General features: G+C 35.1%; 1 protein-coding gene across 5 annotated transcripts in view; it reads left to right on the top strand.

Annotated features, from left to right (window-relative positions):
- Positions 1 to 173: 173 nt before the first annotated feature.
- The window catches only part of LOC106139450 (protein diaphanous), a 45,814-nt gene continuing 30,257 nt past the window's right edge, over positions 174 to 15,730 (top strand). Inside the window, exons 1-2 of one of the 5 annotated variants that reach the window (XM_060952899.1) lie at positions 174 to 295; positions 1,127 to 1,190. In XM_060952899.1, the coding sequence (XP_060808882.1) occupies positions 1,128 to 1,190 (63 nt within the window). In that variant the 5' untranslated portion in view covers positions 174 to 295; position 1,127. Of the gene's footprint in view, positions 296 to 747; positions 777 to 1,126; positions 1,191 to 2,720; positions 2,829 to 4,989; positions 5,274 to 14,481; positions 14,595 to 15,730 lie in introns of those variants that run through there. The other 4 variants (XM_060952897.1, XM_060952901.1, XM_060952898.1 and 1 more) reach the window with 4 other exon arrangements.

Below are 15,730 nucleotides of genomic sequence, written 5' to 3'. Positions count from 1 at the left end.
AAAACTACAGGTAAGAAAAATAATAATAATAATCAAATAATTCATCTTTGTTTTGTGAACGATTTTGTAATATTTAATCGATCGAATATCACAATTAATTCTGGTTCGTATGGCAACATTACTTGATTATGATTTAACAAGATGTCAACGATGTCAATCAAATAAACGTCGAATGACGTCACTAGTTGTGCCTATGTGTGTGATATTTGTCCGTTGTTTGTGTTATCTATCATGTTTTTATCAAAAAAGTGATGTTTGTGAAAATATTTTGGATTAATTTAAAGCGTTTTCAGTGGTAAAGTATACCTCTTATCTTATCTGCACATATTTGTTTGATAACACAGTGATATGGAAGAGTTTGTTAGGTTATGATGGTCGTTAGACGACCGAACCCATGTTTTTGCGATTTATGTTGTAAAAAGGGTAAATTGTGGCCGGGTGCGGCCGTTTACAGCAATTTGGGCATCTTTGCATTCACAATGTGTGAATATCCAGTTACTTCTGGCTATATTTTCTGGATTCTTTGATGAACTTTTAGCTACTAGTATTGTAGATGCGAGAAAAGTTTACTTTTTGACCTAAATGTTTTCATCAAATGGTAGCGACCTTCGGATGGCTGATAAAACAAATTGTGAATGAACTTTATCACGCTTCACTGGCTTGTTTTATTCGAATTGGGATTATAGAATTTCATTTAAAACATTCAGATTTTGAAAGGTTTTGTTCATGTACAAAATCCCACTAACATTATACTTTTCCTAAATGATTATAAAAATGTTAGTATAATCTAATAAGCCTATACAATTATCTCATACAATTCCAACTGTACAATTGTTACCTTCCTGAGTCCAAAGAACAAAATTTATTTTATATTCAGGAATTTTTGCACAACTTTTTTAGTTTTTAGATCAGTTATTAGTTCTTGATTCATTCTAAATTTTCTAATAAAAATTTTCAAAATGTAATACTTATTATATAATTTGTAAGGTATGTGTGTGTGCAAATATGAGTGTGTATGTGAGAGTGGTCCAAAGTACTAATAAAAGGTCTAAAGTAATAATATTTTCTATAAAGTAATCAAATCTTCTGATATTTGTTTATAATTATGTTTTTTAATCTTTTCCAGAATGGTCCACCTGGATGTTAACAAAAGAAAAATGTCCCGCCATGAGAAAGCAAAGAGCGGCTTTGTAAGTACAATTAAGTATTTTAAACTAGCTTTTGCCCACAACTTCGTCCGTGTTGTTTCTATATCACAATAAAAAGTAGCTTATATTCTAACGCTACCCCTGTATCAAATTTTATCAATATCGATTCAGTGGTTTAGGCGTGAAAGCGTGACAGACAAACAGAAAAAGTTACTTTCACATCTATAATTAGTTAGTACAAAAAGTATGGATTTTTAAGATCTTGTAGTGTTCGAGGTATGTGATTTAAGCGCCATAACGTATGTTTATCTAGGTCACACTCACACTACACAAGTGTGACATTGAAAGATAAAGGTATGGTCAGAAAAAAAGTTTACTTCAATACAGATTATTATTTAATTACAAAATTTATATTTGACTACATTTTATCAGTAGCTCCACCTATGTAAAGGCACATTCTCTTTTAATCTCCGTTCCCGTAGGCATTTTGGGATATTCACGCCCCACTAAAAGTTCCTAATGCGCTTCAATTCCCGTTCCCGTGGGAAATTTTTGAATATTCTCTCTTAGTATTTTCCTAGACTTCCTAACATATATATTATCTCAATTTTTTTGCCGCTTACGTTCAGAAGTTGCTTCGGCACCAATGCAATGCTTTATAAGATTAACATGCATATAATCACGTCTTTATCCTTTACGGGACAGACGGAGCCAACAGTCATAATAAAATCACGCCTTTTTCCCGGAGGGGTAGGCTGCGACTTCATCTTTCCACTTGCCACGATCTCTGCATACTTCCTTCGCTTCATCCACATTCATAACTCTCTTCATGCAAGTTTTTGGTACTCTTAAATTGATAATATTTGAATAAATGTTATAGTCACGTCTATATCTACTACGGGGTAGAAAGAGCCAATAGTCTCGAAAAGACTGAATGGCCACGTTCAGCTGCTCGGCTTAATGATGGAATTGAGATCCAAATAGTGATAGGTTGCTAGCCCATTGCCTAAAAAAAGGATCGCAATTTTATAAGCCTATCCCTTAGTCGCCTTTTACGACATCCATGGGAAAGAGATGGAGTGGTCCTATTCTTTTTTGTATTGGTGCCGGGAACCACACGGCACTTACAACTTGCACATAATCACCGCCGTGTTGGGCCAACTTATGTTCTGCGGGCTTAACATGGCACGCGCGTAGACATATTTGTCGCGCGATAAACTCGCTGTTTCGCCGTCGGTAAACGGCGTAAAACAGGACAGCTATAGTTTAAAAATTTCGTCGAACGTGTCATAATAGCCCCGTTGGTTGTCTAGTATAAATATGTATTTTTTTTGCCAACGGTACAGAGTAACGTGATGTTTGCATTAAAAATGGCACTGTCCCTAACTGTTACACTTTTAGTACGAAAACTATCGGTATTGTAACTACTGTTTCACTTTAACTATGTTTTATTTAGTGCGTTCATTGTAAATTTACTCAAGTTCCAAAAAATACACAGAATTAAGAGTAGTTCCCTAAAATAATTAGTCTTAAAAAAAATTATGGACATTAATTTTTTTCCATAAAATGTTATATTTTTTTTTTTGGTATCCGTGACTTGAAAATGTGATAATTTCGACTGGATCGATTTCGATGGGGTTCTCGCTTTGGAAAAGGTTACGATATTGTGTTCGATATGTGGTACGTACCTTGGGTTTAATTGTTTATTATGGCGTAACGAATTAATATATCATAATGCTTCTCGTTAAATTTATGTTTACACAAATGTTTTTACGGAATTATTCATTGTTAGAAATTTCTGAATTGATTTAGACCATTGCGATGTGAAAGAAGATATTGTGACAGAAATACTACAGCATTCCCTTTATTTAGATGAATGATAGCAGGTTAACTTAACAAATGTATAATCCGCGTATGAATGGGGATTTTCAAAGGGAAGACTTAGACGGATAAAAAAAATCAGGAGTGTCCTTAGTCGATGAATGTTTAATGCTAAAGAAGTAAGCAGCGTATTATGTTCATTGGAAATATGTAGTTACTATAGAGACCTATCTATCTTCTTTGCGATTTCCAAGTTCCATTTATCATCAGGCTAGCGCCGTCGGCCAAATAGTACCCTTCTTTTCCCCCTGGGGTTTGTCTCGTGTGACAACGATCCTCGATTGGTTTTGAGCTAGGTTTTTGGCATAAAGCGACTCCCGTCTGACTTCTGTTGCATTAACAGGAGGATCTAACTCATATTGGATCATAATAGGAGATAGACCATTAAATATTAAAGTTAGTGAATGGTTTCAAATCTCCATACCTCCATTGGGGGAAAAGGAATCTATACCATGTTGGGTTACACATTAACTTGTCCGAATGTGTAGGATTCCTCACGATGTTTACCCTTACCGTAAGACCATCTGTTGAGCATTATTGTACTATCACAAATTTATGATGTCATTCTATTTTTGCAATTATTGTGCGTGAAAGAATGTTTACTAAACTTACAGCACAATAGGAGTAGAATTGCGTAATTACAATACGAGGTAATAAGTCAGTCGGTTTTTGGTTGTGCCCACTTTCGATAGTCCAAATTGGACGCGAATTTCAGGAATTATGAAAACCTGTGCGCAGCAACTGATGTTCTTGAACGAAGTGAGGAAAAACCTTGGATATGTGGTGAGTTTTATTTTGAACTCATCCTCTACTTGAGAGGAGACCTCCAATTGGCTAATTGTGTCTTTTTTTTAAAGGAAAAGGCCTGTCCTGTCCAGTTTTTTTTTCAGTGATTTCAAAAGATTGTTTTTATTCATGAATTAATAATTTTGTGCTGCGTGTCTGTGTGACGTAATATCTAAAGCAGATTTTGTAACTGTATTTTCTTATGTATATTAAAAGATTTATTTTAATAAATGAAAAACTTTATAAAGCACTGAAAATATGAAAGGTAGTGTTTAAATGTAGTTTTAATGTGAAAAATAAATAGAAAATACGTAGGTTAAGAAACTAATAAGCTCTTTTTGCGGAGGAATTCGATTCGATCCAGGAGTGGGTAAGTCGAGTTTTTGCATGAAGCGACTCCCGCTCATCTCCTTGGCCCAGTCTATAGGGTAGGCTAACCTAGATTGGACCGTATTCGTGCAAATGGATCATTTTCCTTGGTGTCTAGACTACAGGGCACGGTGACATAAATCATAACAAAAATAAAGAATAAAGTCCGTCTATTTCGTTCCATTAACATGTTTTTTTTTTACTAAAGGCTTAAATTGTTAGGATATAAAAGTAGATATTTGTCGATGTAACGTTTTATGTATGGTAAAAAACACACGCTTACATACAGTTGTTACATACTTATTTCCTTCGATACTTTTGTTTGACTTTAGTTTTTAGGAGTAGTCGCCTGCCTCAAGTGAACCCCTGTTAGGAAATGTAACCCTTGCACTTATTTTCACTTAGTAGAGATTAAGCACTTTCGTGCTTGTTCCCTTAGTCGTCTCATCCATTTGCGGGAAGAAGATTGAGTTGTCCTTCTTTTATGTGCCTTAAACCACACGGCACTTTAAGCTACGCGTAATTTAAAAAAGAAATAATTTATTTTAGAGCTAAATATGAAAATAAAATGGTGGAAAATATATTTTTAAAACAACCATTTTATTTTGTTAGTATGTATAATAATAGACTTAAAAAGAGTGACTAAAAGTAAACAATTCGTCACTAACTTTATTTATTGGGTAGTCGAGGACGCATATGTATAGATCTTATCAATCTTAAGTGCACATTCATTCAAATAACTTCTTATCGTATAGCTATCTAGTATCCACTGATTGTAATTCCGATAAAACTCGAGAATCCTGAAATATTTCAGTACATTTCGCGCCTTTTAAACTGTCGCACGTATTTTTTTAATCATTATTCGAATGTATTTATGGTTTTGGTTTTAGTTTTTTTTTCTTATGTGCCAGTGTTTTTAAATGATGTGGCTTTTTTCAATATTTTCTAGACCAAAGTGAACTATGTAACAGTTTTTTTTAAATTAATGAGTGATAGGTAGTGCTTGTGTGAGTGAAAATGCATCCTAGTAAAAGTGGAGCAGGAACAGTTCCTAGACTAAAAAGGAGGGAAACGTGGCGTCAAAAAAAGGTGAGAAATAGGACATTCACTTTTGAATTTTATTTAAAGACTGTTAAAAACACGAGAAAGACATCTTGATTTTCAGTCTTCTGGATTGATGAGTCTTCTTCATTGTTTTGCGATGTTGTTCTCTTTGAAGTCCTGGCAAGAGGGAATAAAGTCTGTAAAGCTATAGGAATTAGCAGTCGTTTTCATCATATAGGTCATTTAACTATCGCGATCAATATTAACAATTAACACGCTGAATTAGGCATATGAAGAATTAAATTAATACTTTGATAAGCAATCGGTGGTGTAGCTACTAACTTTTTTGGACAGTGACGCTGATTATATTTAAAAAGTGAGTCATTCCCTTTGATCACGATGCATTTGGCTACATCACGACACGTTTCGAGGTCTTTTCAACCCACGTCCAGGAAAATCTTGGAAACCAACGCATGGTATCTATATACAAACATATATTCACGCCTTATCCCGGAGCGGCAGGCAGAGACTACATCTTTCCACTTGCCACGATCTCTGCATACTTCTTTCGCTTCATCCACATTCATAACTCTCTTCATGCAAGCTCGGCGGTTTCGACTACTTTTGACGTGACCTTCTGCCAGGACGTTCTTAATTTGATCTAGGTAACTATCATATACTATTTCATATGGATCTTGCTCAAAGTAATCTATCTTATAGTGTTCTATATAAATATCTCGACACACAAGTTTGGTATACATACTACATACATACATACATATGGTCATGTCTATATCCTCTGTGGGCTAGACAGAGCCAACAGTCTTGAAAAGACTGAATGGCCGCGTTCAGCTATTTGGCTTAATGATAGAATTGAGATTCAAATAGTGATAGGTTGCTAGCCCATCGCCTAAAAAAGAATCCCATGTTTGTAAGCCTATCCCTTAGTCGCCTTTTACGACATCCATGGGAAAGAGATGGAGAGGTCCTATTCTTTTTTGTATTGGTGCCGGGAACCACACGGCACTTTGGTATTTATTTATTTATTATTTATCTGTGATACCTATTTCTTAAATTCCTGTCACTTCATCGTGTTGGTCCAGAACTCATTTTTTTTGGTACAATACAGTGCTCAGATTGCACTGGATGTGACTTAACACCACTAGGCGTTTAATCACGCCAAGACATTACTTTTCACATTTCTATTCCAAGTATGTGTTAGTTGTGAAGTTACAAAGCGTCTGTGCAGAAGAAGCTGTTGCTTCTGCACAGACAGACAGACAGACAGGCTTGAAACTAAGTTTACAGGCTTTGTAAGCGGCGGTAAACTTAGTTTCAAGTAATTTATTTGACGTCAACCAATGTTGTTAAACCAAAAGATATGACAATTATTAAGCGATATGAAGTGTCCAATAATAATGAATAAAAATTTTGAAGGTGAATTTGAGTGATGAAATTTCTGTAATAGAATCGATCTGTATGCTAAGATGATATCATTGTGACATCACTTAGGTCAGTGCCGACTGTTTAGCTCACCTGCTATGCGTAGGAGTGTTTATCTCTGCATTAAACAATTTGAGTCATAAACAAGCTCAAAAGAATTAAAAAGTGTAGTCATTAGCCGCTATAAAAAGTGGTTCTCAGTTTGACATGCATTTCGTATGAATGTATTTATGTGTGTATGTATGTTTGTTTGTAAAGTCTTAATTGCACAAAAAAATAAATGATACATTTCTTGGTATGTATGTATATTTTGTAGTATGTATGTGTGTTTGTATTTATGAGTGTATGTATATATTAATATGCCGTGTGGTTTCCGCCACTTTAGTATAGAACCACTTCATATCTTTCCCACGGTGTTATAAAAGGCGACTAAGGGACAGGCTTATAAACATGGGATTCCTCTTGTAGGCGATGGGCTAGAAACCTGTCACTATTTGAATTATAATTCCATCATAAAGCCGAGCTGAATGTGGCCTTTCACTCTTGTGGTTCTGGTGGTGAAAATTAAATAGATAACTAACTTATACACATACGCCACGTCTTCGTCCTTAACGGGGTAGACAGCCAACAGCCACAGAAAAGACTGAAATGCCACGTCCGATTTAATAAGTAACTTTGTGACATTAAAACGTCTTCAAATATTCAAGCAACCTTAAATCGAAGGTCAGTAGTATAATGCTAATAACTTACCCAAAATGTACGGCGGCCTCGTCTGAACTATTGACCAGTAGAAATCTATTGTCAGATTTGCAAAGGTTGACTGAATGAATGAATGAGCAGAAATCTGAATTACTTGATAGATTTGGCGTCCTTTCTATTCCTGCAATTTTACACCTTTGGTCAAGTCCCCGTCTCGTCTCTCTTTCCCGATACATACATATAACTTAGGGATTTTCGAGTAAACAGTAAATAGGCATTATATACTGTTTACTCGAAAAAATAAATAGACATTGTGCCGTGTGGTTCCCGGCACCAATACAAAAAAGAATAGGACCACTCCATCTAACTTATTTTATTAACTTCATTTCTCGAAAAATTTCAAATTATAAGACCTGAACAACATGGCTTCCGGAGGGGAGGATCTACAACAACTGCTTGCTTTTCCTTTGTAAAGCAAATTGCTAATAATATGGATATTAGAGTCCCAGTAACTTCCGTACAATTTGACATGACACGCGCCTTTGATTTCGTATGTCATGAAACTCTATTAGCGAAACTTGAGCGATATGGTATCAGAGGTTTACCTTGATGCAAGAACCCAATGTGTTAATAATTTTAAGAGGTTAATAATTTCAATGGCGATTTAGAGTTTAAAGTTTTCCGATCATCAATTACAACAAATAAAGTAGGTGTACCTCAAGGCAGTGTACTCGGGCCTCTCCTGTTTATTCTCTACATAAATGAGTTGCCAACAATCACATCTTATCCATGTATACTGTTTGCTGATGACCTAACTATTGTTTTTCACAAGAGAGCAGATTGTAATTATGAGAAAGAAATTAATGACACTATATGCAAAATAGGGATACTATATGGGAGTGAAAGTTGGGTATGGCAAAAGAAGCATGAAAGCAGAATAAATGCAGTGGAAATGAGAGCGTTAAGGAGTATGATGGGTGTGAAATTGAGTGACAGGATAAGGAACAGCGTGATAAGGGAATGTTGTGATGTGAAAGAAGATGTAGTTACAGGAATAGAAAAGGGTATGTTAAGATGGTTCGGTCATGTGGAGAGGATGAATGAAAGCAGGTTGACTAAGCAGATATACAAGGAGAGTGTGGAGGGAAAGGTCGGAGTGGGAAGACCTAGACGAACGTATCTTGATCAAATTAAGGACGTCCTGGTAAAGGGTCAGGTCAAAAGTACCCGAAACCGCCGAGCTTGTATGAAGAGAGTTATGAATGTGGACGAAGCGAAAGAAGTATGCAGAGATCGTGGCAAGTGGAAAGAGGTAGTCTCTGCCTACCCCTCCGGGAAAGAGGCGTGATTTTATGTATGTATGTATGTATATGCAAAATAGTAAAATGTCTGGAAGATAATAACCTATATGTAAACTTATCTAAAACAACTTACTTACAATATATAAATAAGAATGGTAGACCTCAGAACCTGTCCATAGCGTACAATGGCAACCTAATTAAGGAGTGTGTTTCGACAAAGTTTTTGGGCATTATGCTTGACAAACATTTATCGTGGAAAGAGCATGTTGAATACTTAAGCCAAAGATTAAACCGTTTTGTTTACGCTCTATATCGGTTAAGAATTACTTGTGGTCAAGATACAGCACTCCTTGTTTACCACGGTCATGTTTGCTCGGCTCTGCGGTATGGACTAGTCATTTGGGGAAATTCTGTTAATGTCGATGATGTTTTCCTAATACAGAAAAAATGTGTTAGAGCCTTATGTGGTGCCAAACCATTAGATAGCTGTAGACCATTATTTAAAAAATTAAAAATATTGACATTGACTTCTATGTATATATTGGACATCTGCATATTTGTAAAGAATAACATACAATTATTTAAAAAAATATCGTATCCTTCTGGACTAAGATACCCAAACCGACTGGCTTTCCAGCCTCATACAACGAAATCATTCAAAATGAACAGTTATAACATGGCAATAAGGATATATAACCATTTGTCCGAAAACATAAGGTAACTGCCAATGTCTAAATTTAAAAAACAACTCCACACTATACTTATCAATAATTGCTTTTATAATATTAATGAGTTTTTTAGTTTTAAGTTCTGACATATAGCGCCACCAAATAATTCAAAATAATTCCAAATAATTTTAATTAATGCTTTTTTATTATTGTAACTATTGACGTAATTTTTATCGTATTTGTAATTTATTTTAATACCTAGACATTATTGACTTCAACATTTGCATGCCAACTATTGGTGCAACACGCTTGCTCGGTTAAACCTAGACATACTTTTGTCCTACTATGTATTTTTTACCGTGTTTGCCTGCAAATAAATTTATTCATTCATTCATTCATTCATCTCTTTCCAATGGATGTCGTAAATGGCGACTAAGAGATAGGCTTACAAACTTGAGATTCTTATTTTAGGCGATGGGCTAGCAACCTGTCAGTATTTGGATCTCAATTCTATTATTAAGCCAAATAGCTGAACGTGGCCGATCAGTCTTTTCAAGACTGTTGGCTCTGTCTTCCCCACAAGGGATATAGACGTGACCATATGTACGTAGTAAATAGGCATTGTTTGAGCTTGCACCACCATAGGCCTCATCTTGCTTACCAACTTGAGTTGAAACGCATACATACATAAAATCACGCCCTTTTCCCGGAGGTGTAGGCAGAGACTACATCTTTCCACTTGCCACGATCTCTGCATACTTCTTTCGTTTCATCCACATTCATAACTCTCTTCATGCCAGCTCGGCGGTTTCGGGTAGTCTTGACCTTATCCTTTGCCAGGACGTCCTTAATTTGATCAAGATACGTTCGTCTAGGTCTTCCCACTCCGACCTTTTCCTCCACACTCTCCTTGTATATCTGTTTAGTCAACCTGCTTTCATTCATCCACTCCACATGACCAAACCATCTTAACATACCCTTTTCTATTCTTTTCATTTCTAGGTGAATTTAAATCTATTATAAAAAGTAATTAATCGAGTGTTTGTCTACTCTATAATTTAAGTTTATGCATGCCAGTAAACTTATTTTGAGTCGCACCATTGGGAATATACTATGAGAAAAAATCCCATTATTTGGTATTCCTCATTCCTCATATGTTGCATTCAAAAGCTATGTTGAAACTTCGGATACGAACATCGATAAATATTTTAAATATAAATCAAGACTTGAAGATTTATGGTGAACTGGTAGTGGTTCCGTTAGCTATTTCGTTTGACCTTATCCAGGTCACGATTTCTTAGGGCCCCGTGTGCGCGGTCGCAGCGCGCTAGCTGGCCGGAACTAGACTTGTTTTTACTCGACTTTCCGCAAAAAGTAGTGTTATGCAGTGACGAACGTAGAATAGTAACAAATAGTGACAGGTTGCTAGCCCATCGCCTAAAAGAACACCCAAGTCTATAATCCCGTTCCTTAGTCGCCTTTTACGACATCCATGGGAAAGAGTTAGAGTGGTCCTATTCTTTTTTTTTCTTCTTTTTATTGGTGCCGGTAACCACACGGCACAAAACAAAACAAACCTAAATACAAAACGTGTTCCTCAATATGTATATGTTATCAATATTCTATTCTCTGTCATGATGTAACCGTGCCGTGCCATAGATATTAGTCATATATACACAGTCTAATATTAAAAATGCGAAAGTGAATTTGTATATTTGTTGGTTTGTTGAGTACCCCTTCACGCTTTATTTATAAAAAATGTTGTGTGTGGGATTTGCGATAAACGATTATTTTATGCGAGCGCTGCAGCGTACGCCATTTATTTTTCTTTTCTATGATTGAGATGATTTCTTACGGATGTATCAGTTTATTTATATAAACACGAATTTCGGGAATTCTCACGAAGGCAAAGAAACCAGGCAGAAGTTAGTGTTTATTGATAATTTTCAATTGTTCCCTCTAAATTTAAAAGTTAAACTGCCGTGTGGTTCTCGGCAACAATAGAAGAAAGAATAGGACCACTCTTTGTCTTACCCACGGATGTCGTAAAAAGCGACTAAGGGATAGGCTTATAAACTTGGGATTCTTCTTTTAGGCGAAGGGCTAGCAAACTGTATCTTTATATGAATCACACTTCTATCAGTAAGCCAAACCGCTGATCGTGGTCTATCAGTATTTTTAGAGTGTTGGCTCTGTCTACCCTGTAAGGGATATAGATGTGATTATATGTATGTATGTATATTTAAAAGTTTGTTAAAATAGATTTTTTTCGAAGTCTGTTTTTTTTATCTACGAAAACTGTTCAAAATCCAGTGTTTCAAATCGACCACAGCTGAGAAGACAGAGACAGCTATAATCAAAGATAAATGATAGAAAGAGAAGCATAGACAAACATGCGGGAAGCTTGTCCTACATGCTAATTACTGTGTGGATCACTTGTAATGATCGTAATTAGGCGCGGTCGCATCTATAGTCTAGTTTCGGAATGATTCTGGTCTGGACCTAAATGTCCCGATAAGGAGCCTCGGTCTAATTAATATAAATATTTGATCGTTAACATTTTACCGTCGAATAGGAAGGTCAAGACGAATGTACCTTGATCAAATCGGTGACGTCCCGGTGAAAGGTCAGGTCACCCGAAATCGACGAGCTTGCATGAAGAGAGTTATGAATGTGGATGAAGCGAAATAATTTTGCAGGGATCGTGGCAAGTAAAAAGATGTAGTATCTGCCTACACCTCCGGGAAAGAGGCGTGACTTTATGTATGAATGTACATTATACATCTTTGGCCATCTTCTTAAATGAACTCATTCCAAATTTGGATTGGGTGCTGGGTTTTTTTGATCTTGATTCAAAAGTCCGGATGGCATTTGTTTATCAAAATGTATATTTTTTATGTTTTTTAAATTATTAGTATAAAGATTTTAAATGTAGGTTTTAGTGTATCATTCGCAAAATTTACAGATTGAGGATTCCGATCCGTCCGAGAAAATTAGTTTAACAAATTACGAGGAGGAAGAAACTATTAGATTTGCGCCACTGAAACGTGCTCCGTACATCTAAAGTAGTTAGTTATTAGATAGTAACGTATATTAATATTTACTCTAGCACCAAGCAAGGCTCAATCAAGTTACAAGCACATAATAAAAATTATGAGATAAATTCCAAAGATAAATGTCATAAAGTTTCACCTTGTTGAAGCCATAAGCAAACAGACATCAATCAACACATGAGATTGTAATTTCCGCCATCTTTATTGTCAATGTCAAGGTTAGACTTCAGGTTTAGACTATGAATATGAACCATCGACGCAAGCGCATACGGTAAGCGCCAGTTCCAATTTTAAAATCTATCGTATCGGTCGAAGTCTCGATATCGTAAATATTATTATAGTTCGTGATAGTGTTGTTTTCAATTTATCTTTTAATATCTATATTGCTTAAAAAATTTGTGTTAGATTCCATTAAATGTTTGTGAGTGTTTTTATAAAAAAAAAATTTAAACTCCTCAACGCCTAATCGATAGTTATATAAGGTTTCCTTTAAAACCTTTACCCTGGCTTTAAATATTTTTCCATAGGCTAGTGATGTCCTTCTGGGAACACCTAGGAAATTTCCGCTTCCCATATGGTGCGGGAAGTTAGTGGATAAATTGGGAGTATTGTCACAGAATTTAGAATAGTACAGAACTGACACTCTTACATGATTAGGTTACTTTAACGCTGCCCAAAGTAGGTGCATACATACATATAATCACGTCTATATCCCTTGTGAGGTAGACGGAGCCAACTGTTTAGAAAAGACTGAAGGGCCACATTCGGCTGTATGGCTTAATGATGGAATTGAGATTCAAACAGTGACAGTGGTTGCTAGCCCATCGACTATAGAGTAATCCAAAGTTTATTAGCCTTCACTTTATCAATTTATCATTAACAGAAATTTGCATGCAGTTATTATGAGTTTATTATCTCAACATGAGAATGATGTCAGCGTCGCAAAAGTAACATTGTTTCCATGAAACGCCACATTGGAATCACTCCAAATGGCTATAACATCATTGCAACGTGACGATTTGTATGTTTATACCTGTCATGGGGTACAGTTCAGATCGTAGAATTTGGAATACTTACAACATAACACATATAATCACGTTTTTTATAAGGGGCTGAGAGAGCCAGCCGTTCTCGCATGGACTAATGATGGAATTGAGATTCAAATAGTGACAGGACATCGCCTTAAAGAAAATTCTATAGTTATCTAGTCTATCCCTTAGAAGCATTTTGCGACATCCATGCGTAAATTATAAATTATATAAATATAGATCGGTATATAAACAAATATTGCTCCTTTAACAGCAACGTGGCCTTTCTGTTTTTTCAAAACTGTTGGCGCTGTCTACCCCGCAAGGGATAAACTATTTTTAAGCTTCCTCACCTTGTTTCTTCACTATCGCATTGAACCCTATACTATTACGCCAATACGTGCTTATCATGAGGCTCCGTCTACCCGCTGCATAAAGACGTGATGATATCTATTTACATTTAAAAAGTGAACCATAAAATTAAGCGTGACGTAAAAGCGTCGGCTCTGAGAAAAGTGTCACTTTTTCGCGCCAATAATAGCATTTGAGTGGGTACTATTCTGGGCACTTTCGCAATAACTATCTTGCAATGCGAGTGTTCTCAAAATCTGTGTTTATTCTGTGTGAGAAGGTGATCGCGTTCCTTACGGCTAGGTGATTTTGTGATTTAAGTTTTTTTGTTTTATCAGTTCTTAGTCTAATCCATCCAATTCAAAGATTTAGGACACATACATAACCCTCCTTTCCGAACGGTAGGGTTTTATGTAAGAGAAGATATACGAGTTTGTCGGATGTTTTTCTTTCACAAGCTAATATAAAAACAGTCCTAAATGTTGTTTTTCCTTAGACGATGTCCATGTTAGCCTTTTTTATTAAAAGATTTTTGTTCTTAATTAGAAGTTTTTTGTTTAAAGTTTCATTCCATAATTTTTTTGCTTTTTTTTTTTGGAAGTCCTGGTATACACTGTTATGATATAAAAAATATAACATATTTATATTGCAGTTTTAATGAATCTATGAATAAATTTATATTTTCTAAAGTGAGTCGTCCTAAAATATTTTAGTTTTTTTTTTGCAATAAAGAAATATAAAGTGATGTGTATACAGTGAATGCGTGATAATGGATACCATTAAAGTTGTCGGAGATTTTGTTAGGGAGAGATCTCCATTCTCGGTGAGTAGTCAATGTGTATATGCATGGGTATACTCGTATATAATTAACACCTAATTTATTCAAGAGTGTACCTATCTACTTATATTATTAACATCTATATTAACTGTTTTTTCGTCACCTGCCCTGCTCAAGAGACACACAACAAAAAAAATTTCATGATATCGCCAGTGATAAACTTAACCATCTCCTTAACCACCGTAAAGTTTTGACAGAAAAATAAGGATGAAACGAAGAGCCTTATTCATCCAAAATGCATTTTTGATCATATTCGCTAAGAATTTTAATAAGTAAGCTGTTAAAAAGTTATTGCAAATAACAATGAGCATTACGAAATCGTTACCAAACTAATCGATTACGTTGACATCGATTCAGAGCCCTAAAAGGGCGACAATGCACAATGGAGCGACCTCACCGAGTTAATTTCACGATTAGTTAACGACTATTCGTCAAGAGCACTCATTATGTGAATGTTAAAAAACTAAAAAAAAAGAAGTTCTTTTTTCAAAATTACGCGGGTTTACTTTAAAAAATAACTTCGATTTAGTGTTTGTTTACATAGGGTTATAGTTTTGTTTTTAATTTTGATATAGTGGTTTAAGAACAGACCATTTTTACATCATAGAAAAACGAATGGCATAAATACTAAAGTTTCCGGAAAAAAGAATTATTAAAACAAAACAGTTTTCTTTTTTTATAAAATTTATCGTGGATACATGCGCATAAAAGCGATAAGTTTGCAGTAAAATTATTTGATGCGAAACTTGCATAATTTTAATATTGTGATTTAAAAAGTCAGTGATTGTTTTCAAATGTGAGTGTGTATGTAGTGTGTGAGATATTATTATAAAAATTAACTATTTTGTGATGTGTAAGCAAAAAGACTTATGTGTGGACTTAAGTTTTCTAAGGTACGGATTTTTTTTTAACATAAATTGATAAATCGAACAGTGTATGTATTATTTTTTATGTTATTTTATCAGAAATGTTTTGAAAAATACGTTTAATTAGAGTAAGGATGATAAAAAAAAAATGTTCATATAAACAAATTTGATAAAATCTAGAAACATAATGGTTAATTCTATATGTTTTTATATTAATATTCTATATGTTTTTAAAATAAACCTCCGATACTTTTA

Source organism: Amyelois transitella, chromosome 30 (genome assembly GCF_032362555.1).
Source record: "Amyelois transitella isolate CPQ chromosome 30, ilAmyTran1.1, whole genome shotgun sequence".
NCBI classification, from domain to species: Eukaryota; Metazoa; Arthropoda; class Insecta; order Lepidoptera; family Pyralidae; genus Amyelois; species Amyelois transitella.
Note: the sequence above shows the minus strand (reverse complement) of the source record. Positions and strands in the feature narration are given on the sequence as shown.